The 26,512-nt window shown below is 46.9% G+C and overlaps 1 protein-coding gene across 1 annotated transcript in view; it reads right to left on the bottom strand.

Annotated features, from left to right (window-relative positions):
* The window catches only part of TAFA4 (TAFA chemokine like family member 4), a 76,563-nt gene extending 69,485 nt beyond the window's left edge, over nt 1-7,078 (bottom strand). Inside the window, exons 1-2 of the mRNA XM_075998802.1 lie at nt 6,947-7,078; nt 5,040-5,158 (exon numbers count right to left, since the gene is read on the bottom strand). Coding sequence (XP_075854917.1) covers nt 5,040-5,157 — 118 coding nt within the window. The 5' untranslated portion in view covers nt 5,158; nt 6,947-7,078. The remainder of the gene's footprint in view (nt 1-5,039; nt 5,159-6,946) is intronic.
* Between the last annotated feature and the right edge of the window lie 19,434 nt (nt 7,079-26,512).

Below are 26,512 nucleotides of genomic sequence, written 5' to 3'. Positions count from 1 at the left end.
CCTCAGGACAGCCAGCCTCAGGACAGACAGCCTGAGGACAGACAGCCTGAGGACAGACAGCCGCAGGACAGACAGCCGCAGGACAGACAGCCTCAGGACAGACAGCCTCAGGACAGACAGCCTGAGGACAGACAGCCTGAGGACAGACAGCCGCAGGACAGACAGCCTCAGGACAGACAGCCGCAGGACAGACAGCCGCAGGACAGACAGCCGCAGGACAGACAGCCTCAGGACAGACAGCCGCAGGACAGACAGCCTCAGGACAGACAGCCGCAGGACAGACAGCCGCAGGACAGACAGTCTCAGGACAGACAGCCTGAGGACAGACAGCCGCAGGACAGACAGCCTGAGGACAGACAGCCGCAGGACAGACAGCCTGAGGACAGACAGCCGCAGGACAGACAGCCTGAGGACAGACAGCCGCAGGACAGACAGCCGCAGGACAGACAGCCGCAGGACAGACAGCCTCAGGACAGACAGCCGCAGGACAGACAGCCTGAGGACAGACAGCCGCAGGACAGACAGCCGCAGGACAGACAGCCGCAGGACAGACAGCCTCAGGACAGACAGCCTGAGGACAGACAGCCGCAGGACAGACAGCCTGAGGACAGACAGCCTGAGGACAGGCAGCCGCAGGACAGACAGCCTGAGGACAGACAGCCTCAGGACAGACAGCCTGAGGACAGACAGCCTGAGGACAGGCAGCCGCAGGACAGACAGCCTGAGGACAGACAGCCTCAGGACAGACAGCCTGAGGACAGACAGCCTGAGGACAGGCAGCCGCAGGACAGACAGCCTCAGGACAGACAGCCGCAGGACAGACAGCCTCAGGACAGACAGCCTCAGGACAGACAGCCTCAGGACAGGCAGCCGCAGGACAGACAGCCTCAGGACAGACAGCCGCAGGACAGACAGCCTCAGGACAGACAGCCTCAGGACAGACAGCCGCAGGACAGACAGCCTCAGGACAGGCAGCCGCAGGACAGACAGCCTGAGGACAGACAGCCGCAGGACAGACAGCCTCAGGACAGACAGCCTCAGGACAGGCAGCCGCAGGACAGACAGCCTCAGGACAGACAGCCTCAGGACAGACAGCCGCAGGACAGACAGTCTCAGGACAGACAGCCTGAGGACAGACAGCCGCAGGACAGACAGCCTCAGGACAGACAGCCGCAGGACAGACAGCCTCAGGACAGACAGCCTGAGGACAGACAGCCTCAGGACAGGCAGCCTCAGGACAGACAGCCTCAGGACAGACAGCCGCAGGACAGACAGCCTCAGGACAGACAGCCGCAGGACAGACAGCCTGAGGACAGACAGCCTCAGGACAGGCAGCCTCAGGACAGACAGCCGCAGGACAGACAGCCGCAGGACAGACAGCCTGAGGACAGACAGCCTGAGGACAGACAGCCTCAGGACAGGCAGCCTCAGGACAGACAGCCGCAGGACAGACAGCCGCAGGACAGACAGCCGCAGGACAGACAGCCTCAGGACAGGCAGCCTGAGGACAGACAGCCTGAGGACAGACAGCCTCAGGACAGACAGCCGCAGGACAGACAGCCGCAGGACAGACAGCCGCAGGACAGACAGCCTCAGGACAGGCAGCCGCGAAACGGGTAGAGCGAGTGACAGGCGACACAGCCGGCCCCGGCGGCTCAGGAACCCGCAGATCGGTTTTGGAGGGAACTGTGTGAGTCTGACACCTGCCTGAATCCGGGTTCGAGACTCACCCTTTCCCCACGGGGCCCGGACATTTGTTTCTAGCACCCCCGTGCCTCCGTGGAAACAGCTGAGACGCAGATAAATAAACAATAATGCACAACAATAAATAAATTACGATAAATAATAATTTATTATTAATAAATTATTGATTTATTAATAAAAATTAATGTTGTTGATTTTATTAGTATTGATATTAATATTATGTATTAATGTAAAAATTAATATTAAATTATTATAAAATCATTATAATATTAAATTATTATAATGTTAAATTATTATATTATTATAATATAATAATATATAATATATAATATTAAATTATATATTATTAAAAAATTATGAAATTATTATGATATTAAATTATTATAATATTAAATTATTATATTATTATAATATAATAATATATAATATTAAATTATATATTATTTAAAAATTATGAAATTATTATGATATTAAATTATTATATTATTAAATTATTATAGTATTATAATATAATATTAAATTATATATTATTAATTATTATAAAATTTTTATGAAATTAAATTATTATATTAAATTAATATAAAAATTAATATTATTAATTTTATTATTAAATTCTTAATAAATTCTTAATAATAGATAAATTAATTAATTATTATAAATTATTGATGTTATTGATAGATTTTTAATTAATTGATAAATTATTAATTTATCACTATTATACTAAATTATTAATAAATTATTGATTTGTTGATAAGTATTAATTTTATTAATTTTATTATTAATGATTATTAATTTTGTTGCTGATTATTGATTTGTTAATAATGATAAATTGATTATTTTGCGACGAGTCCACTGCCAAATATGAATTATTCAGGAAACCACAATCGGCTAGGGAGCGCCCAAGCCTGAGTCACTTATTTAACCGCAGACGTAGCCCTAAGAAAGAAAATTAGGGCAAGAAACGCAAACACGCACACACAGACGCACAAATAAGCTGCTTCTCGGGGGATGGTTTTAACCTTGCCTGTAAAAATCAGCAACGCATATGCGTGAGTTTCACCGGAAATCACCAGAATGACTGCCTCTGAAACGTCAGGCACCTGCCGTTTTAGGTCCCGTGAAAAAGGTGCCACAGCTTTTTTTTTCTCTTTTCTTTCTTTCTGCTTTTTTAAAAAAATCATCAGCATCTTTCCCCCACGAATCTCAAGAGTCTTAAATTATCTGAAAGCTCCCTTAACTGTAGCCCTGCATGTGTTAGCAGAAGATTTGTTTGTCTGTTTGAGACAGAGTCTCCCTCTGTCGCCTGGGCCAGAGTGCCGTGGCGTCAGCCTCGCTCACAGCAACCTCCAACCCCCGGGCTCAAGCGATCCTCCTGCCTCAGCCTCCTCCCAAGTAGCTGGGACCACAGGCATGCGCCACCATGCCCGGCTAATTTTTTCTACATATTTTTAGTTGGCCAATTAATTTCTTTCTAATTTTACTAGAGACGGGGTCTCGCTCTTGCTCAGGCTGGTCTTGAACTCCTGGCCTTGAGCGATCCTCCCGCCTCGGCCTCCCAGAGTGCTAGGATGACAGGCGTGAGCCACCGCGCCCGGCCTAGCAGAAGGCTATTAATAAAGATATTCTACCTCCTACAGAAGAGCGAATAGACAGATACACACACACACACACACACACACAAAGAGCTGCTGGTTATCCGGGATTCTTTTAGAAAAAGAACCTTAAAAATAGAAGTCCGCAGGGGCAATATTTGTAACCCTAACAATATTTGTACCTCCATAATATGATGAAATAAAATAAAATAAAATAAAATAAAATATAAAATGAAAAATAAAATAAAATATAAAATAAAAAATAAAATAAAATAAAATAAAAAATAAAATAAAATAAAATAAAAAATAAAATAAAATATAAAATGAAAAATAAAATAAAAAATAAAAAAATAAAAAATAAAATAAAATAAAAAATAAAATAAAATAAAATAAAATATAAAATAAAATAAAATATAAAATGAAAAATAAAATAAAAATTAAATAAAATAAAATAAAATAAAATAAAATAAAATAAAATAAAATAAAATAGAAGTGTACGTGGGAAAAGAAAAGTTTGCAAAAGCCTGGGCAATTTCTTTCAAAGATGTCCAGGCTATCAGGCTTCTACCCAAATGGGCAAAAGACATTCTAGAATAAAGACGCCTGCACCCGAATGTTCATGGCGGCACGATTCGCTACTGCAAGGACGCGGGAACAACCCAGGTGCCCGCCAATCCATGAGCGGACTGTTAAAATTCGGTGCGTGCATACGATGGAATGTCACTCGATTCTAAGAAAGGACAGCGAGCCGGCACGGCTCACATTATCCTGGGCTGAGCTTGAGCCCGTTGTCCGAAGGGAGTTGACAACAGATCAGGAAGAACGGGCTCCCCCTGTGCTCTCGCCATCAAAGTGACACCGAATGATCGACACCACGGTGCTCAAAGGGTGGTGGTGTTCTCCAGGGATTCGGGGGTTTGGGGTGTAGACCCACATCTGAGGCATGTGGGGAGCATCGTGGAGGGGGGGCCACGCCTCCAACCCTTGCTAGGGAACAAAGTGCGACCAGAATGTTTGCACTCTCACGTTTTCTTGAAATAAATAAAGAAGAAGGGCCGGGCGCGGTGGCTCGCGCCTGTCATCCCAGCACTCCGGGAGGCCGAGGCAGGAGGATCGCTCAAGGTCAGGAGTTCGAGACCAGCTTGAGCAAGAGCGAGACCCCGTCTCTACTATAAATAGAAAGAAATTAATTAGGCAACTAGTATATATATATATAGAAAGAATTAGCCGGGCGTGGTGGCGCATGCCTGTAGTCCCAGCTACTCGGGAGGCTGAGGCAGGAGGATCGCTTGAGCCCAGGAGTTGGAGGTTGCTGTGAGCGAGGCTGACGCCACGGCACTCACTCTAGCCTGGGCAACAGAGTGAGACTTTGTCTCAATCGATCAATCAACCAACCAACCAATCAATCAATCAACAAACAAACAAACAAATAAAATATATATAGAAAAAATGAGCTGGGCATGGTGGCGCATGCCTGTAGTCCCAGCTACTCGGGAGGCTGAGGCAGGAGGATCGCTTGAGCCCAGGAGTCTGAGGTTGCTGTGAGCGAGGCTGACGCCACGGCACTCACTCTAGCCGGGACAACAGAGTGAGACTCTGTCTCAGAAAAAAAAAAGGTGTCCCGGGTAACGCCCCTAAGCACCAGCCCATCCCACCGAGGTATTCCACTGCACTGGAGCCGGCGTCTACACTGCAGGCCGGCGGGGCGGGCTCCAGGCGCCAGTCCCGGAGGAGGCTGCTCACCTGCATGGCCCCGAGGGCGCGGGTTCGAGGCGGAGGCCAGCTCCCAGCTCAGCAGCAGCGCGGAGGCCAGCAGCAGCAGCAGCAGCAGCCAGCGCGGGGGCCCGGGGGGGACCTGCATGCTGTGGAGAGACGGGGAGTCAGGGACAGCGAGGCCGGCCCACCCGCCCAGTCTCAGCCTCCCAGGGCAGACTCCCTGCCCCGCAAGACCACAGGAGGCCAAGTGCCTCCTGCCTGCACCAAGCACTTGCTTTCTGCTTGGAGACAGAGTCTCACTCTGTCACCAGGGCTAGAGTGAGTGCCGTGGTGTCAGCCTCGCTCACAGCAACCTCCAACTCCTGGGCTCAAGCAATCCTCCTGCCTCAGCCTCCCGAGTAGCTGGGACTACAGGCATGCACCACCATGCTCAGCTCATTTTTCTTATTTTCTGTAGAGAAAATAAGGGTCTCACTATGCTGCCGAGGCCAATCTTCACCTCCTGGCCTCAAGCCAAATCCTTCTGCCTGGGCCTCCCAAAGTGCTGGGGATTACAGGTATGAGCTACCAGGTGAGGCCCAGATTTTTCTTAAAAATTCATAAACTCTATTCCAAGCTGGGCCTGTTTCTGCCTTTAGAGCCATTCATCCCCCTCCCCTGTGCTGAGGGCTGGGGGGGGGGCTCTGGGGCTGCATCTCTGAGGCTCCCAGGCCTGCTGGCTCCCGGCTGGGCTCAGCCGACAGGAGGCAACAGCTAGCACCAGGGGGGTAGGAGAAAGGACAAAGCCAGGCCACTCCCTGCCTTCCCTGTCTCGGACACAATCTACGGAGTGGCCGGTTCTCCCCCGTGGCTCTGCTTCCTGCCAGGAGGCCCCTATAGCTCCGGCCTCCACTTGGCCCCTTCCCCTGGGCACTCCCAAATCCTACTTCCTCTGTCCCCACGGCCCAGGGATGGCAGTGGCTTTGTGCAGCTGCAACTTCTGAGCTGCCCCTGCCACTGCTGGTTGTCTTCTCTGACTCCCCTTTGTAGGCACAGCCAGTCCCCTAAATCCACCCCTCTCTTCCACATCGCCAGAATGCTTTATGTCCTCCTAGACGGTGCACCCGCTGACCCCTTGAGTCAAAAGCCTCAGGAACAGACATTCGGAATCCCAGGCCGTGGGGATTCTGAATGCACCTGCTTCTTAACGGGACAGTCCCCTGCAACAGGTTCCTGGGTGAGTGGCAGCCGGTCCCCGAGTCCCTCAAACAAGTGTTTGCTTGACACCATCTGCAGTGCAGTCCCCAGAGAAATGCCGGGGCAGACTGCTGGGAGTGCGGCCGGAAAGCTATTCATCGAGAATTCTCTATTTGCTCATCTTTTTCCCTACCGAAAGGCAAAGCACTGCTTTGCAAACCGACGTAATTTCATCTCAAAGGATGCAACCCAAATTTAAAAGAATAGCAATTCCCCAAAATAAAAAAAAAAAATAAAAAAATCTACGTAGAAGCAAGCTTTTAGAAAGGATCGCCAGGCCGGGCGAGGTGGCTCACGCCTGTAATCCTAGCTCTCTGGGAGGCCGAGGCGGGCGGACTGCTCAAGGTCAGGAGTTCAAAACCAGCCTGAGCAAGAGCGAGACCCCGTCTCTACTATAAATAGAAAGAAATTAATTGGCCAACTGATATGTATATAAAAAATTAGCCGGGCATGGTGGCGCATGCCTGTAGTCCCAGCTACTCGGGAGGCTGAGGCAGGAGGATCGCTTGAGCCCAGGAGTTGGAGGTCGCTGTGAGCTAGGCTGACGCCACGGCACTCACTCTAGCCTGGGCAACAAAGCGAGACTCTGTCTCAAAAAAAAAAAAAGAAAGGATCGCCAACTCCAGAACACTGCGTTTCGCCTCATTCTCAACACTCTGTAAAGATACCATCTCTCGGTAATGCTAAAATGATACTACCTTGGAGACTTCGTAAGATTTGGTTCCAGTCACACGCAATTATTCCAGGATGTATCTCAGAGTGACTCCAAATTCCCACGTGCAGCTAGAACCGACCGTTTTTGCAGTTCCAGAAAGTTGTCTTAAGTTCGAAGGACCTGTGTTTAAAAAGCAAATAAAATAAAATAAAATAAAATAAAACAGGAATCCATTAGCATTTTAATGTTGAAATGGAACAGGTTTCCAACAACAAAATAACGGGTTTTTACCACGTTGCCTGCAGTTTCAGGCGAATGGTAGACAGCCAAAAATACACATAATCGTAAAGTGTCCTAATATCGGCACAATTCTGATATATACAATTCTGCAGTCATTAACCAACCACATATTAGTTAACAAAATATAGTTTTAAAGAAGTTCCCTCAGCAGCGATGGCATTCAGAATTGGACAGAGTGCTCAAAACCATTCGAGATGCATAAAAAATTGCACCCTAACCCTACTTCATTGACCATTGGAAAAAAAACAGAAATTGGAGATAATCCATTCCTAAGATGTGCAATTTGCCCCCGGGCTCACAGAGCGGAGGAAAAGCCAGCGTCAAGATCCGAATTCCTAGATTTATGTGCTAAAAACCTGAAGACAATGCTACACAACCATCAAGGCTGCTTTCTGAAAAGTCTTCATGGGACAGAATGTCTCTCCAATGCCATCCACTGTATCCAAATGCAAAGAACATTTTGGGGACCACCCTAGCTCACAGCAAAGACCCTATCTTAACACACAGACCTAAGACTTTTTACTCCCTGAACACATTTTTAAAAGAAGGGCTCGTGATTCTACAGCAAAGACATTTTAAGAAAAAAAGAAACAAACAAAAAAAAAAAAACAGAACACGAAACTACACCATGTTAGTTCAATGCCTCTGTCCCAACGGTGGAGACCAGGGAAAAAAATAATGATATGTTATCAGCAAATATTAAAGGTTCAAACATAAAAACGATTTTTGAGGTGCAGTATAATCACTTTAGAATCCTGCAGAGCTCATTCCAAAATCCACCCAACAAGCACGACTGAGACACTTTTTTTTTTCCGTTAAGAGAGCCTGAGGAATCCACGAGTTCGATTTAAGGACACTTTAGGTGATCAACTTGAAGACCCATACCTCTGGGCCCAAGGAAGGGACAGCCAGCCTTGAGCAATCAGTTCAACCAGAGGGAAATGGCTTTTAATAACTGTATACCTAGCACTCTGGGAGGCCGAGGCGGGAGGATTGCTCAAGGTCAGGAGTTCAAAACCAGCCTGAGCGAGACCCCGTCTCTACCATAAAAATAGAAAGAAATTAATTGGCCAACTAATATATATATATATAAAAATCAGCCGGGCATGGTGGCACATGCCTGTAGTCCCAGCTACCCGGGAGGCTGAGGCAGGAGGATCACTTGAGCCCAGGAGTTTGAGGTTGCTGTGAGCTAGGCTGACGCCACGGCACTCACTCTAGCCTAGGCAAGAAAGCGAGACTCTGTCTCAAAAAAAATAAATAAATAAATAACTGTATAAATGTGACTTGCTCAGAAAAGACAACTTGAGAATATTCACCTCCCAGATCTTCCGGCTTTATTAAAGTCTGCTTGTCCTCATGTCCACCCAAGGGCTCCATGTGACCCATTCTGCCACCAGAAAGAGCCGCACGGAATAATTTATCAGAACCGATCGTAATGAACTCCCCACATATTGAAAACCAAAATGACCTTTCCCGGCTAATATTTATCTTGTTCTCTTCACACAAAAGGAACCACTGGGTATTCTTTTCTCAATTCATTGCAAACAAAACAGATCCATCAGTGAGAAGAAATGGGATCTAATCGTACATTTTCCAAGACAAGGAGCCAGGAGTTTAATTCCAGGCTGAGCAGATACTCACTTGGCCAGATTTTCCCACAGTGTAACCCCCGCCACTTGCTTATTAAAAGGATTAACTGTTTCCTGTCCTGTCTTGGACCGTTTTCTGCTGCTACAAGGGAACACCTGAAATGGGGTAATTTATAAAGAAATGTATTTCTCAAAGATCTGAAGGCCAGGGGCGTGGGGGCACTAGCAAGGTGCTCACATCTAGTGAGGACCTTCTACTCACGCCTGTCATCCCAGCACTCTGGGAGGCCGAGGCGGGAGGATCGCTCAAGGTCAGGAGTTCGAGACCAGCCTGAGCCAGAGGGAGACCCCCGTCTCTACTAAAAATAGAAAGAAATTAGCCAGACAACTAAAAATACATAGAAAAAATTAGCCGGGCGTGTCGGCACATGCCTGTAATCCTAGCACTCTGGGAGGCTGAGGCGGGAGGATCATTTGAGCTTAGGAGTTGGAGACCAGCCTGAGCAAGAACGAGACCCCATCTCTCTACTAAAATTAGAAAGAAATTAGCCAGACAACTAAAAATATATAGAAAAAATCAGCCGGGCATGGTGGCGCATGCCTGTAGTCCCAGCTACTCGGGAGGAGGCTGAGGCAGGAGGATCGCTTGAGCCCAGGAGTCTGAGGTTGCTGTGAGCGAGGCTGACGCCACGGCACTCACTCTAGCCTGGGCGACAGAGTGAGACTCTGTCTCAAAAAATAATAGCAAGGACCTTCTTGCTGCATCAGCCCGAGGCGGAAGGCAGAAGGGGAGGAGAGGGCAAGACAAGGCCAAACTCGCTTCTACAGCAGCCTGTGTTTGCTATAAGGAACACACTCCCTCAGTAATGGCACCAGGCCATTCGCGAGGGTGGAGCCCTCTCGGCCTCATCACCTCTTAGCAATCTCACCTCCTAACATCGTCGCAACCGGCAATCACATTCCGACATGAGTCTGACAGGGGACACCCAAACCATTGCATTAAAGCCCTGCACCTCGGCCAAACTCACGTCCAAAATACACCCCTTCCACCCCGGCGGCCCCCAGAGCCTCAGCCTCCCAAGTAGCTGGGACTACAGGCATGCACCACCATGCCCCGCTAATTTTTTCGATTTTTAGTAGAGACGGGGTGTCTCGCTCTTGCTCAGGCTGGTCTCGAACTCCTGAGCTCAAATGATCCTCCCGCCTCGGCCTCCCAGAGTGCTGGGATCACAGGCGTGAGCCACCTCGCCCGGCCCCGACTTTTTGTCTGAATTTATTTTCTGCTGCTGTAACAGAATACCTGAAATTTGGGATCTTATGCAAAAAAAAAAAAAAAAAAAAAAAAAAGGATAGAAAGAAATGGTTTTGTCAGAGTTCTGGAGGCCAGTATGAAGGTACTGGTAGCCAGAGACAGCCAAACTTGCTTTTGCAATAACGGACCCACCCCTGAGATAATGACATTAATCCATTTATGAGGGTGGAGCGCTTGTGGCCTAATCACCTTTTAAGGGTCCCATCTCTTTTTTTTTTTTTCTTTTTTTTTCTCTTTTTAATTTATATATATATATATATATATATTTTATTTCGGCATATTATGGGGGTACAGATTTTAAGGTTTCAATAAATGCCCTTTCCCCCCTCCCCCCGCAAGTCTGAGTCTCCAGCATGCCCATCCCCCAGATGGTGCACATCTCACTCATTATGTATGTCTATACCCGCCCCCCGCCCCCTCCCCCCTGCCCAATACCCTATTACTGTAGTACCTATGTGTCCACTTAGGTGCTACTCAGTTAATACCAGTTTGCTGGTGAGTACATGTGGTGCTTGTTTTTCCATTCTTGGGACACTTCACTTAGTAGTATGGGTTCCAGCTCTAACCAGGAAAATACAAGATGTGCTATATCACCGTTGTTTCTTAGAGCTGAATAGTGCTCCATGGTATACATATACCACATTTTATTAATCCATTCTTGGATTGATGGGCACTTGGGCTGTTTCCACAGCCTTGCAATTATGAACTGTGCTGCTATAAACATTCGAGTGCGGGTGTCTTTTTTGTAGAGTGTCATTGGATCATTTGGGTAGATGCCCAGCAATGGGATTGCTGGATCCAATGGTAGATCCACTTGTATCGCTTTGAGGTATCTCCATATTGCTTTCCACAGAGGTTGAACTAGTTTGCAGTCCCACCAGCAGTGTAGGAGTGTTCCTCTCTCTCCGCATCCACGCCAGCATTTATTGTTTGGAGATTTTTTGATAAAGGCCATTCTCACTGGGGTTAAGTGATATCTCATTGTGGTTTTGATTTGCATTTCCCTGATGATTAGAGACGTTGAGCATTTTTTCATATGTTTGTTGGCCATTCTTCTGTCTTCTTTAGAAAAGTTTCTGTTCAAGTCCTTGGCCCACTTTTTAATAGGGTTATTTGCTTTTTTTTCTTGCTGATTTTCGTGAGTTCTAAGTACATTCTAGTTATCAGCCCCTTATCATCGGATGCGTAGGATGCAAAATTAATTTTTATATTTTAACTTATTTATTTATTCTTTTTTCTTTTTTACATGCTCCTATAGATTCTGAGGGTCCCATCTCTTAAATACCATCGCAGCGGCAATTAAATGTCAACGTGAGTTTTGGAGGGGACATTCGAGCCGCAGCAGGCTGCTTCTAAACACCAGTGCCTTCGTGATCAATAACTCCGTGCACGGCCCCAAAGCCTCGGCTTGCAGTCGTGTCACTTCTCTGTCTGCCAGTCCGACCGGAGCAGGGTCCCTGCATCAGTCTGCTTCAAAGGTCACTTGTTTGGGGCCCGGCGTGGTGGCTCACACCTGTCATCTTAGCACTCTGGGAGGCCGAGGCGGGCAGATTGCTCAAGGTCAGGAGTTCAAAACCAGCCTGAGCAAGAGCGAGACCCCCATCTCTACTATGAAAAAAAATAGAAAGAAATTAATTGGCCAACATATATATATATATATATATATATATATATATATATATATATATACACATATATGTTAGCCGGGCATGGTGGCGCATGCCTGTAGTCCCAGCCACTCGGGAGGAGGCTGAGGCAGAAGGATCACTCGAGCCCAGGAGTTGGAGGTTGCTGTGAGCGAGGCTGACGCCCCGGCACTCACTCTAGCCTGGGCAACAAAGCGAGACTCTGTCTCAAAAAAAAAAGTCACCTATTTTTAAAGAGCCTCCGTGTTCTCGATGCTCAAGGGCACTGGCTACATCCAGATTTTTAAAAAATGGTTTTTTTTTAAGGACATGTGCGGTCATTCTCGGAATGAACTCAAAAGACTCGGCGTCCGGATGCAGGGCCACATTTTGTCATCTCTCGCCAACGTGCTGGATTCATGGGGAGACAGCCACCTTCCCACTGCACAAGGGCAGGGACGCCTATCTATGTCCCCTGGTACATAAATAGGTTCCCGGGCAGCAGAGACCATGCTTCAGATGTTTAATTTATTTCCACGTTCTACAAGAAAGAATTCTGCCTGCACTCGATTTTTTTTTTTTTTTTTATCAAGGAAAATAGCGAGGCTGTGCCCGTCTTCTCTCTTGACCTCTTTGCCTTCGCTGCTAGCAGGGCGAATTAATCTTTTAGAAGATGCCCCACTCACTTGCTGCAGGCAAACACCTACACACCATCCGCAGGGGGACCTGCCCCCCGCGCTCTCATTCTACAAATCGACAACGACGAAGTTCCAACTCCTCTGAGAATCAGAAGACACAGGGTCTAATTAACCACGAGGGAAAAACAAATTCCAATTTGAGAAACAACCTGCAATGTCATTTCTCTGCATTCTTAAGAAGGGTTAGGGTCATGAAAGACAAAAAAAAATCCAGAGGAACTGTTCCAAAGAAAGGAGAGAAACATGGTACTAAGTGCATCTGTGATCCTACATTGGCCATTGTCTCTCTCTTTTTTTTTTTTGACAGAGTGTCACTCTGTTGCCCAGGCTAGAGTGAGTGCCGTGGCGTCAGCCTCGCTCACAGCAACCTCCAACTCCTGGGCTCAAGCGATCCTCCTGCCTCAGCCTCCCGAGTAGCTGGGACTACAGGCATGCGCCACCACGCCCGGCTGATTTTTCTATATATTTTTAGTTGCCCAGATAGTTTTTATTTTTTAGTAGAGACGGGGTCTCGCTCTTGCTCAGGCTGGTCTCGAACTCCTGACTTCGAATGATCCACCTGCCTCGGCCTGCCTACATTGGCTCTTTAACCAGGAAAAATGCACACACACAACTATTGTCAGAATGAACTTCGCGTGCACACACACACACACAAACACACGCACACACAAACACACATAGCCACAGCCGACATCACTGAGACAATTAACAGTATCTTGTATCAACACTAAATTTCCTGATTCTCATCATCATACCGTGGTTAAGAAAGAAAATGTCCTTGTTACTAAAAAAAAAAAAAAACACCCTGAAATATTTAAGAATAAAGAGGCAAGCCAGGCGCGGTGGCTCACGCCTGTAATCCTAGCACTCTGGGAGGCTGAGGCGGGAGGATCACTCGAGGTCAGGAGTTCGAAACCAGCCTGAGCGAGACCCCGTCTCTACTATAAGTAGAAAGAAATTAATTGGCCAACTAATATATATAGAAAAAAAAATGAGCCAGGCATGGTGGCGCATGCCTGTAGTCCCAGCTACTCGGGAGGCTGAGGCAGGAGGATCGCTTGAGCCCAGGAGTTGGAGGTTGCTGTGAGCGAGGCTGACGCCACGGCACTCACTCTAGCCTGGGCAACAAAGTGAGACTCTGTCTCAAAAAAAAAAAAAAAAAAAGAATAAAGAGGCAAATGTCTCCAAATGATTTTTTTTTTTTTTTTGAGAAAACAAAAATAGGAAGGGAAGAAGAAACAGAGAAAGAGAGGGCAGGAAAGATGGAAGAGAGAATGAATGAATGAATGAATGAATGAATGCATGCATGCAAAAACAAATGGGCAAGATGTAAGTAACTGAATCAGAACATTCAGTTCTGGTGAACTGAATATCAGAATAAATCCTGATGAATGATTGGTGAGTAATTCACCAGAATTTATTCTGAATCAGAAGAATAAAGGCAAATCAGAATAAAGGGTACACAGAAATTCTTCGCACCGTTCTTTGAACTTTTCATTAAGTTGGAAATCAAATCGGAATAAGACATTACGCACTAGAAAGGCTTCCATTTATAAAATACTTTCTTTAGACTTACTAAAAGGCAAACTGACTGGGGCAAAATTCCCCAAATTAAGACTGCACCTGCCGGGATGATGGAGACCTTCTGGAATGATTGAGAATTTGCCACCAGTCCTAAGTCACAAAGAGACACCTGATGATTTTGACTGTTCTGCTTGATTCAATTGTTTTCATTTTCTTTTTCTGCCCCTTTAATTATTTTCTTTTTTTTTTTTTCTGCCCCCTGTTTTCATTTTTTTTTTTTTTTTCTTATATTGAGTCCTTGACACTGATCCTGTTTTCATTTTTTAAGAGCACTCACACTGGGCCCGCTAGGGCCCGAGCACGCACCGTGTTAATCCTTTGAAATATCAACTCGCTTAAAAATGGAATTTATTTACATCCCGATGCGGCATTAACAGGGTGAGTGCTTTGCCCAAGCTCACTCCACTAGCGAACTGGTCTCGAACTCCTTGCTCAGGCTGGTCTCGAACTCCTGACCTCGAACGATCCGCCTGCCTTGGCCTGCCTACATTGGCTCTTTAACCAGGAAAAATGCACACACACAACTATTCTCAGAATGAACTTCGCGTGTGCACACACACACACACACACACAAACACACATAGCCACAGCCGACATCACTGAGACAATTAACAGTATCTTGTAGCAACACTAAATTTCCTGATTCTCATCATCATACTGTGGTTAAGAAAGAAAATGTCGGCCGGGCGCTGTGGCTCACGCCTGTAATCCTAGCTCTTGGGAGGCCGAGGCGGGCGGATTGCTCAAGGTCAGGAGTTCGAAACCAGCCTGAGCAAGAGCGAGACCCCGTCTCTACTATAAATAGAAAGAAATTAATTGGCCAACTGATATATATATAAAAAAAATTAGCCGGGCATGGTGGCGCATGCCTGTAGTCCCAGCTACTCGGGAGACTGAGGCAGGAGGATCGCTTGAGCCCAGGAGTTGGAGGTTGCTGTGAGCGAGGCTGACGCCACGGCACTCACTCTAGCCTGGACAACAAAGCGAGACTCTGTCTCAAAAAAAAAAAAAAAAAAAAAAAAAAAAAGAAAGAAAATGTCCTTGTTACTAAAAAAAGAAAAAAACCCTGAAATATTTAAGAATAAAGAGGCAAGCCGGGCGCGGTGGCTCACGCCTGTAATCCTAGCTCTCTGGGAGGCCGAGGCGGGCGGATTGCTCAAGGTCAGGAGTTCGAGACTAGCCTGAGCAAGGCCCCGAGATTCCAATTCAGGCAACGAGGTGCCTACTATTATATTTTGGTTCTTGTAAAGGGATTTCCAGAAAGTGTCAGTCCCCTTCTGCCATGTAGTGAACAGGCTGAAAATAATTGCATCTTTTCTTCAGGACTTGAAGATGTTGGTCATCAAGTAAAAAATTGGTCAATAAAAGTTGGTCACGTTAGAAATTCCGTCTGGGGCTGCATTCGTATGGACTGCATTTGTTGGCAGGCCCTGGGTCACGTCAATCCCCAAACCAGCTCTGCCACGTCTCCGAGAAGCCGCTGAGAACCGTGTCCCCGGCTGCAGCGTGACACAGACTTCCTAAAGGCAAACTGAACGCATTCCCCAAATTAAGCCTGCACCTGCCGGGAGGATGCAGACCCTCCGTGCCTTCCAGCCACGTTTTGCAAATAGGCGGGAAACAGCCGCATTTCAGATCAGAAGAGAATTTTCCAGAACGCGTCAGCGAAGACAGACCCCGAGTCAGAACCTCACGCACGAAGACTGAATTACTTCTGTTGGTTTCTATGGAGGCACTCACTACCAAAAACAAACAAACAAACAAACAAAAAAAAAATAGATTTTTGTCTGTTTTATGTCCGCCTGGCCATATTTCTGGACACCAATTTGGAAGCGATTTTGCAGCGCAATTCGGAAGCGATTTTGAAGCACAATTTGGAAGCGATTTTGAAGCACAATTCGGAAGCGATTTTGCAGCGACACACACAGCCAGGCAGGATCTGCTTAACAACAGACAGTCCCAGCGACCACACCGCCCGCCAGGGACACTCCCAGGGCTCTTGCGTCAGCTCCAGGCTGGGGACAGCTGGACACTTCAGCGACTTCCAGACTTGCGGTCGGTTCCTCTGCCACCTCCCGGGCTGGGACCTTCCGGGATGTCCCGCCTGGCGACTTGTGCGCGCAGCCCGTGGGTGGCAGGGCACGAGCAGGAATAATGTCTTCAGCTGGCGATGTCGGAGGTGGCCCGCTGGAGAGTGTAGACATCGTGCTAAGTCGCCCTTCCACGCTGATTTCCTCCCCAGAGAGAAGACGATGGAAGCAGGATTTGTTCTCCTCATTTAGCAACCTGAGTTCGCAGCGTGACAACCCAAGCGTTTTAGGAGTAAAAGCAGGGGATTAACAGCAACTCCATAATCGCCGGAGATTTCAACACCCCACTGACGGCACGAGACAGGTCCTCCAAACAGAAAATTAATAAAGAAATAATGGACTTAAACAAAACTCTAGAACAATCGGGTCTGACTGACATCTACAGAACATTCTACCCAAAATCCACTGAATACACGTTCTTCTCATCAGCTCACGGGACATTCTCTAAGACTGACCATATCCTAGGACACAAAGAAAATCTCAAGAAATTTAAAAAAAATAGAAATCATACCATGTACCTTCTCAGATCACAGTGGAAGAAAAGTAGAAATCAACCCTAACAGAAACTCACATTTCTAACGCAAAAACGTGGAGATTAAACAACCTCCTACTAAATGATTTCTTCGTAAATGAAGAAATCAAGACGGAAATAAAAAAAATTCTATGAAGAAAACGACAATGGAGAGGCAAGTTATCAACTCCTCTGGGACACAGCTAAAGCAGTTCTGAGAGGAAAGTTTATCTCCATAAATGCCCATAACCAAAAGTCAAGAAGATCGCAAATAGACGATCTAACGAAACGACTCAAAGAGCTGGAAAGAGAAGAGCAGACCAGCCCCAAACCCAGCAGAAGAAGTGAAATCAACAAGATCAAATCAGGACTAAAAGCAGGGGTGAAAAGACAGCCCCCCTGAGTGATGTCTCATTCAGCTCTAGATGAGCCAGGGAAATTTCAAAGCGGATCCTGCCTGCAGGGAACAAGGCATCGCTCCCCCAGACAGGAGCCAGGAAGGATGTTTCCGTTGCCAGTTGCTCAAATGTCACAACCGCATGGAAATTTGCCTTTGGAAATTTGTCTTTGGAAATTTGCAAAATTGTCTTCGGGACTTTGCAAAATTAGCCTTTGGAAATTTGCAAAATTGTCTTTGGAAATTTGCAAAATTTGCCTTTGGAACTTTGCAAAATTTGCCTTTGGAAATTTGCAAAATAGTCTTTGGAAATTTGCAAAATTGTCTTTGGAAATTTGCAAAATTTGCCTTTGGAACTTTGCAAAATTTGCCTTTGGAAATTTGCAAAATAGTCTTTGGACATTTGCAAAATTGTCTTTGGAACTTTGCAAAATTTGCCTTTGGAACTTTGCAAAATTTGCCTTTGGAACTTTGCAAAATTTGCCTTTGGAAATTTGCAAAATTTGCCTTTGGAAATTTGCAAAATTTGCAAAGCTTTGCAAAAAGCTTTCTCCGCCCAAGCACACACAATGCAACCGCTCTCCGGACAAGCCTATCCGGAAACAAGACAGATATCAATGAGCTTCCCACATTAAAGAATAAACTGATTAGAGCACACGCACTTAATAGCTTCCCAGCGTTTCTGTAAACCTATCTCAGGCCCCGAGGACCCGGCCCCATGCCTGCACCGAGCTGTCGTTTATAATTATCGCAGGGCATGTGCAATCACTTTCTAATTTAGAGAAGGTCCACCGTCACATGTTGAAGCATACACGTGTCATTTCCTAAGTGTCATAAATTGCTTTTTTTTTTATTATTGCTTGCTTAAAAACATCAATCAAGAATTGACTACTGGACTATTTTACAACGTGCTAAAGCTCATGTTGTAAACGGAGCCTTTAAAGACAATAACAGCGTCTATCGAACTATTAAAGAATTTTATAAACGGCATTTTAATTTCGAGTGTTGACAATGCCACCTCCTCTAAATGAGGTGGTGCACAGTCCTTTTAAACGGCTCACCTTCTAGCCAGAGGTGAGGCAAATCCATTAAGCAGACATGATGTGTCTGGATAAGGTTCACACTCAGTCATTGTAAGAACTGAGAAATTCCTTAAAACCACACGGCATCTTTATTTAAGAGCAGTGACTGGCCGGGCGCGGTGGCTCACGCCTGTAATCCTAGCACTTTGGGAGGCCGAGGCGGGCGGATCGCTCAAGGTCAGGAGTTCGAAACCAGCCTGAGCGAGACCCCCGTCTCTACAAAAAAAAATAGAAAGAAATTAATTGACCAACTAAAAATATATATACAAAAAATTAGCCGGGCATGGTGGCGCATGCCTGTAGTCCCAGCTACTCGGGAGGCTGAGGCAGGAGGATCTCTGAGCCCAGGAGTTTGAGGTTGCTGTGAGCGAGGCTGACGCCACGGCACTCACTCCAGCCTGGGCAACAAAGTGAGACTCTGTCTCAAAAAAAAAAAAAAAAAAAAAAGAGCAGTGACACATTCCCTTCTGATGGATATATGGCCCAACGGTACATCTTGTTAATGAAGACAAACTCCGGCCTTCAAGACACCATGCAGGCCGGGCGCGGTGGCTCACGCCTGTAATCCCAGCACTACTGGGAGGCCGAGGTGGGAGGATCGCTCGAGGTCAGGAGTTCGAATCCAGCCTGAGCAAGAGCGAGACCCCCGTCTCTACTATAAATAGAAAGAAATTAATTGGCCAACTAAAAATATATAGAAAAAGTTAGCCGGGCATGGTGGCGCATGCCTGTAGTCCCAGCTACTCGGGAGGAGGCTGAGGCAGGAGGATCGCTTGAGCCCAGGAGATTGAGGTTGCTGTGAGCGAGGCTGACGCCACGGCATTCACTCTAGCCTGGGCGACAGAGTGAGACTCTGTCTCAAAAAAAAAAAACAAAAAGACACCATGCAAAGCACAAAAGCAATCACTGCTAAATGATCATTGTTAACCAAGAGCTGGTGCACACAGAACAGAGAAGATGAACCAAACATAAAATTTTACATAAAATAAAACGCGCTCACCAAATCCGGCAAGCCCCTGGGCGCTGGCTCCCAGCTCGTGTCCAAGAGAAACTGCCCGGGTCTGGCGCCCAGCAGATGCGAGGGGTAATGACAGTCAGCAATGTCGCCGGAAATCTCTCAAGGCCCAATTATCCCGACTGCAGAGGGCTTCTTTCTTTTAATTAGAGCGTTTTTTTTTTTAATTGGAAATTTTCCTCTCGTTTCTCATTTCTCAAGTCATCAAAACCCAGCGTCTAAGGATTTTGTCCTTAGCGTGACAAACAGCCAGCACGATATTTTGGACGCTGGCCACGAGTCGCCAAGCACTTGAACTTTGTTTGATTCGGAAAGTTTTCACGTGATGGGATCTAACCTCTGCATTAAACATGTTCGTAAAGAGGAACACCCCTACACTGCTGGTGGGGCTGCAAACTGGTTCAACCTCTGTGGAAAGCAACATGGAGATACCTCAAAGCGATACAAGTGAATCTACCATTTGATCCAGCAATCCCATTGCTGGGCATCTACCCAAATGATCCAGTGACACTCTACAAAAAAGACACCTGCACTCGAATGTTTATAGCAGCACAATTCACAATTGCAAGGCTGTGGAAACAGCCCAAGTGCCCATCAATCCAAGAATGGATTAATAAAATGTGGTCTATGTATACCATGGAGTACTATTCAGCTCTAAGAAACAACGGTGATATAGCACATCTTATATTTTCCTGGTTAGAGCTGGAACCCATACTACTAAGTGAAGTGTCCCAAGAATGGAAAAACAAGCACCACATGCACTCACCAGCAAACTGGTATTAACTGAGCAGCACCTAAGTGGACACATAGGTACTACAGTAATAGGGTATTGGGCAGGGGGGAGGGGGGAGGGGGCGGGTATAGACATACATAATGAGTGAGATGTGCACCGTCTGGGGGATGGTCATGCTGGAGACTCAGACTTTTGGGGGGAGGGGGGAAATGAGCATTTATTGAAACCTTAAAATCTGTACCCCCATAATATGCCGAAATAAAAAAAAAAGTTCGTAAAAATAAATGGCACTTCTAATACTTTTTAATACTAATAAACTCATACTAATAATACTTCTAATACTTTTAATGCTAATAAACGAACTAATACTCGTCCGCTCACTTATGACCAGAAGGTAAAGCTCTTGAGAGGAGGGATAATATCTTATTTCTCTTCCACCCCAAGCTCTAGGAGAAAACCTTGTGTACCATGGCAGTTAAATACGTTAACGAATGAATAAATGCAAGTCTCTAGTTTAAACTTCCATATGAGTAGTCATTTACCCTCTGTGCTTCCCAAATCCCTTATCTGGAAATTAATACAGTTCGACCAGATGACCCCAAGGTGCTTTCCAATGCAACGATAACTCACAGAGCATTTTAGGAAAAACACAAGTGTGATTCAGCTATTGATTGACAGCTCATGGGTATATATATATATATATATGCACAGTGCATTAAACCAGGGCAGGGATTACTCAGCAAGACAAAGCCCATCACAGACAGCAATGGCCATGCTAATCCATTAGTGCAATAAATTCTTAAAAGCTTAATCTAAACCTTCATTAAATTTCCAACCTAATAAAAATCACCTTTTCTTTGACAATGGTGCCCTCTTGTGGCCAGAAAAAGGAAGTCTTTTGACCGTGCTAATATATTAACCAATATACATAATACCTACATGTTTTTATTATAATAGTGACGTGTTTTAATTTTTTAAAAAAGCCACAGTTATAAACAGAATGCAAAGTACTCTTAAAGAAACGTAAGATATAATTTAAATACCGCTATCACACTAAATAACATTATCCAAGAAAAAAAATAGTTAAATCAAAATATACTAACAGCTTCTAAATGAAATGGTAATTATTTCTATGCAATGGTGCACATAATAAACGCAAGCTTAATGGGACTCGGCATGTGTTGGTTCTGTTACTTCCATAACACAAATCCATGATGCAAGCTATCAAAGCTCCCCAGCAATTTTTAAAAAATGCCCAAAATAGGCCGGGCGCGGCGGCTCACGCCTGTCATCCCAGCACTCTGGGAGGCCCGGTAGTCCCAGCTACTCGGGAGGCTGAGGCAGGAGGATCGCTGGAGCCCAGGAGTTGGAGGTTGCTGTCACCCGCCATTGTCACCTGCCGCTGTCACCTCCCCGTCACCTCCCACTGTCACCTCCTGCTGTCTGCCCGTCCCCCACAGCACAGGGGCCGCCCCAAAGGGTGCAGGAGACAACTGTGCTTTCTGACGCCTGCCCCGGCCCTGCAACCACCCAGCCACGGGGACAGAATTTAAAACCAAAATCCCCCTTCCACTCTCACCAGCTCCATCCAACCTGCATTTTTTATTTTTTTTTTTATTTTTTTGAGACAGAGTCTCACTCTGTTGCCCAGGCTAGAGTGAGTGCCGTGGCGTCAGCCTCGCTCACAGCAACCTCAGACTCCTGGGCTCAAGCGATCCTCCTGCCTCAGCCTCCCTCCCGAGTAGCTGGGACTACAGGCATGTGCCACCATGCCCTTGGCTGATTTTTTTCTATATATATTTTAGTTGGGCGATTAATTTCTTTCTATTTATAGTAGAGACGGGGGTCTCGCTCTTGCTCAGGCTGGTCTCGAACTCCTGACCTTGAGCGATCCTCCCACCTCGGCCTCCCAGAGTGCTAGCATGACAGGCGTGAGCCACCGCGCCCGGCCTGATCTGGATTTTTTTGTTGTTGTCATTTGCTTGGCCAACGGCACGCAGAAGAAGGGGAGGGTGGGGGGCAGCTGTGATTAAAAGGCTTTTGCAGCTCAAGGACACAGCCGGAGTGTTCGATGCTAACTTGTGGCCGCTAATCAAATGCAAAACAGGAGCATGAATGCAAAGCCTGGGATGAGCAGCACGATGTCCGGATTTGAGTTCTTTCTGCAAAAGGAACCCCCGTGCCCCCTTCCCGCCGTGCTGCTGCGTTCTCCGACACGTCGGGGACCAGCGAGCCAGCCTCTGATCGGCCCTGGCTTGTCGGCGTGTGCCGCTGCGTGCGGGCAGAACTAACGACGGGCTTAGCTGAGCAGCGGGGGGACCAAGGCGCTGCTGGCTCCCGTTAAAGTGCTCTGGGAATCGAGGCTTACTCCTCTTTTTTTTTCTTTTTTTTTTTTTTTTTGAGACAGAGTCTTTCTCTGTCGCCCAGGCTAGAGTGAGTGCCGTGGCGTCAGCCTCGCTCACAGCAACCTCCAACTCCTGGGCTCAAGCGATCCTCCTGCCTCAGCCTCCCTCCCGAGTAGCTGGGACTACAGGCATGCGCCCCCATGCCCGGCTCATTTTTTTCTATATGTATATATATTAGTTGGCCAATTAATTTCTTTCTATTTTTTTTTTTTTTTTAGTTAGAGACAGGGGTCTCGCTCTTGCTCAGGCTGGTTTCGAACTCCTGACCTCGAGCGATCCTCCCGCCTCGGCCTCCCAGAGCGCCAGGGTGACAGGCGGGGGTGAGCCACCGCGCCCGGCCTTGGGGCTTGTTCTTCTAAGCCCCAAGAGATCAGGGCCAGGCGCGGTGGCTCGCGCCTGTAATCCTAGCGCTCTGGGAGGCCGAGGCGGGCGGATTGCTCAAGGTCAGGAGTTCCAAACCAGCCTGAGCGAGACCCCGTCACTACCAAAAATAGAAAGAAATTAATTGACCAACTAAAAATATATATACAAAAAAAAAAAAAATTAGCCGGGCATGGTGGCGCATGCCTGTAGTCCCAGCTACTCGGGAGGAGGCTGAGGCAGGAGGATCGCTTGAGCCCCGGAGATTGAGGTTGCTGTGAGCGAGGCTGACGCCACGGCACTCACTCTAGCCTGGGCAACAGAGTGAGACTCTGTCTCAAAAAAAAAAACAAAAAAACTCAGTTTTCCTTCTGTGACAGCCTGAAAACTGGGAAGCCCTAAAACCATCCTCCTCTCTGGAGGTTTTGGACCACCGCTGCAGAGAACACAGTCGAAGGGGAAAATCCCTGAATTCCTTGATACTTTCCTCTGGGCGGGTGTTCACATCAAGGAAGAAGTAGGTCTGGCAAGTCTTAGGGCCCGAGGTGCTCACCCAGGTCCCCGAGGCCGGGTGGCTGCTGGGAGAGACGGGGACTGAAGGCACCAAGGAGTCCCCAGCCAGGAGCCACCACCAGGGAGCAACTCTTTGGGGCTGTCTGTATGGCACCAGCCCTGGAGGAATTAACACGGGAAGACTTTCAGCTGCTCATGCATTTAAACCGCCCTCACCCCACTTATGTGAAATAACCACCGACATAAATAACAATAAATACGACGGCTGCATCTAGCTCATGAAAACTCACCGTGCTGTGTGCTGCGCATGCATTTTTCCATCGAATTCCTGCCTGACATTTGCTACCTTTTGCAGGTAAAGATGCTAAAAGACCTAACAGGCCGGGCGCGATGGGCGGCTCACACCTGTAGGCCCAGCACCCTGGGAGGCCGAGGCGGGAGGATCGTTTATTTGAGCTCAGGAGGTTGAGGCCAGGCTGAGCAAGAGCGAGACCCCCATCTCTACTAAAAATAGAAAGAAATTGGCTGGACAACTAAAAAAAAAAATAGAGAGAGAGAAAAAAAATTAGCCAGGCATGGTGGTGCATGCCTGTAGTCCCAGCTACTCGGGAGGAGGCTGAGGCAGGAGGATCGCTTGAGCCCAGGAGTTGGAGGTTGCTGTGAGCAGTGAGGCTGACGCCACGGCACTCAAGCCCGGGTGACAGAGTGAGACTCTGTCTCAAAAAAAATTTTAAAAAAGAGCTAACATCACGTGCCCAGGGGTGCACAGATAGTTGGGACGGGGGCTAAGAATGAAACCCAGGAGAGTGACTCTAGAGCCAGTTTTCCAAAGGCCACCGGGGCTGGCCTCGTTTTTACACCTGGTGGCCGCACGGAGCTGCGGCATAAAGCTGGCCGTCAGGGATCAGACAGGGGGCAGCCCCCGGCCAAGAAAGGGGGAAGATGCGCTGGAAGGGGCAGGGGAAGCGGGCAGAGGCAGAGCTGGTTTTGTTCGGCAGAGGGGTGGAGACCAGGACTTTGAGGTCAGGCCGCCCGGGCTCGAACCCTGAGCGCTGGTGTTCGATTCCCAGCACGGTTTGTCCCCCGCCTGCCCACGCACGGTCTCTGCAGCGCGGCCCTGCAGAGTGGCAGCTAGCCTTCGGAGAAGTGACCCCCCGCCTCTCTGATCAACGTTTGCAAGACAGTGGCGATGGGAGAGACAGAAAGAGAAAAGGAAAGAAATCCAAGCTATAAAACGAAGGTGATGATTCTACGCCACCCCATGCAATGTGTGAATACATCTAAAAGATTTGCAATAGGGCCGGGCGCGGTGGCTCACGCCTGTAATCCTAGCACTCTGGGAGGCCGAGGCGGGCGGATTGCTCAAGGTCAGGAGTTCAAAACCAGCCTGAGCAAGAGCGAGACCCCGTCTCTACTATAAATAGAAAGAAATTAATTGGCCAACTGATATATATATAAAAAATTAGCCGGGCGTGGTGGCGCATGCCTGTAGTCCCAGCTACTCGGGAGGCTGAGGCAGAAGGATCACTCAAGCCCAGGAGTTGGAGGTTGCTGTGAGCGAGGCTGACGCCACGGCACTCACTCTAGCCTGGGCAACAAAGCGAGACTCTGTCTCAAAAAAAAAAAAAAAAAAAAAAAGATTTGCAATAGTGCTGGGCACGTGGTAAGTGCTATACAAGCGGGAGCTATGTGTTTTCTTTTTATTATTATTTATCCGTTCTGGCAAGAAGGAGTCCTAGCTCAGTCAGTCTGGGGGCGGGAGGGAAAAAAAACCACAAGGATATGCAACAGAAACGAATGTGTACATCTGCCAAAAACATGCATGGGAGTGTTCATAGCAGCTTTATGCAGAGTAGGCTTAATGCAAAGCCTATTTAAAAAGACCCAAAAGTTCAACACTAGAATGGATGAGAGTAGCTTGTCCGTGCGGTGGAATACTACACAGCAATGAAAAGGAACGACTGTTACAGGCAACGGCAGACAGTACCAAGCAAAACGCTCAGGGAGGAATACGTACGTACTATATAGTTCCATTTATAAGAAGCTGCAGAAGAGGAAAACCCAGCTCTTCTGGTAAAAGTGGGTATCACCAGCAGGGCCTACAAAGGGTGCTAAAATTCTGCACCCCAACTGAGTCATGGTACATACGTCAAAATCCACTAAGTTCTAATGCATCAGATTTTTTTTAAATTAAAATAAAATCAAGATTTATTTGATTTTCTTTGTTAAATACAATAGTACCACTTATTTTTTTTATTTTTTTGAGACAGAGTCTCACTGTGTTGCCCAGGCTAGAGTGAGTGCCGTGGCGTCAGCCTCACTCACAGCAACCTCAAACTCCTGGGCTCCAGCGATCCTCCTGCCTCAGCTTCCTCCCGAGTAGCTGGGACTACAGGCATGCGCCACCATGCCCGGTTAATTTTTTCTATATATATTAGCTGGCCAATTAATTTCTTTCTATTTTTAGTAGAGACGGGGTCTCGCTCTTGCTCAGGCTGGTTTCGAACTCATGACCTCGAGCCATCCGCCCGCCTCGGCCTCCCAGAGTGCCAGGATGACAGGCGTGAGCCACAGCGCCCGGCCTAGTACCACTTATTTTTGCATGAGTGACCAGCCTTGTTTCTTAGTGCTAATAATAAATGACCTATACCAGAAGAACAACTTTTTATAGGGCAAAATTCTGAAAAGCTACCTAAAATATGAAAATTTCACCATTATAACTTTAAAAATAAGGATATATAGGCCGGGCGCGGTGGCTCACACCTGTAATCCTAGCTCTTGGGAGGCCGAGGCGGGCGGATTGCTCAAGGTCAGGAGTTCAAAACCAGCCTGAGCAAGAGCGAGACCCCGTCTCTACTATAAATAGAAAGAAATTAATTGGCCAACTGATATATATAAAAAATTAGCCGGGCGTGGTGGCGCATGCCTGTAGTCCCAGCTACTAGGGAGGCTGAGGCAGGAGGATCGCTCGAGCCCAGGAGTTTGAGGTTGCTGTGAGCGAGGCTGACGCCACGGCACTCACTCTAGCCTGGACAACAAAGCGAGACTCTGTCTCAAAAAAAAAAAAAAAATAAATAAGGATATAAAGCATGTTTTAAGAGATAGCTCATCTTTCATACATATTAATCATATTATTAATCATACATATTAATCATACGTATTAATCATAATATTAATCATATTATGAATAAACCAAAACTATGAATACAAAGTAGTTGGGGTTACTGTTTTATCCACAGAGAGAGAGCTTAAGTTCGGGTCAATGCATTTTATTGTAAATCACACCTCAAAGTTTTTTTAAAAAAAAAATTAAGAAAAGGTACCAAGTCAGTATAATACTTTGCACCTTTGACTTTAGGTGCAAAGTTAAGATTTTTTTCCATGTTGCTCAT

Source organism: Microcebus murinus, chromosome 30 (assembly GCF_040939455.1).
Source record: "Microcebus murinus isolate Inina chromosome 30, M.murinus_Inina_mat1.0, whole genome shotgun sequence".
Lineage (NCBI taxonomy): Eukaryota > Metazoa > Chordata > Mammalia > Primates > Cheirogaleidae > Microcebus > Microcebus murinus.
The sequence above is the reverse complement of the archived record's forward strand: the minus strand, read 5'-3'. Positions and strand labels throughout refer to the sequence as shown.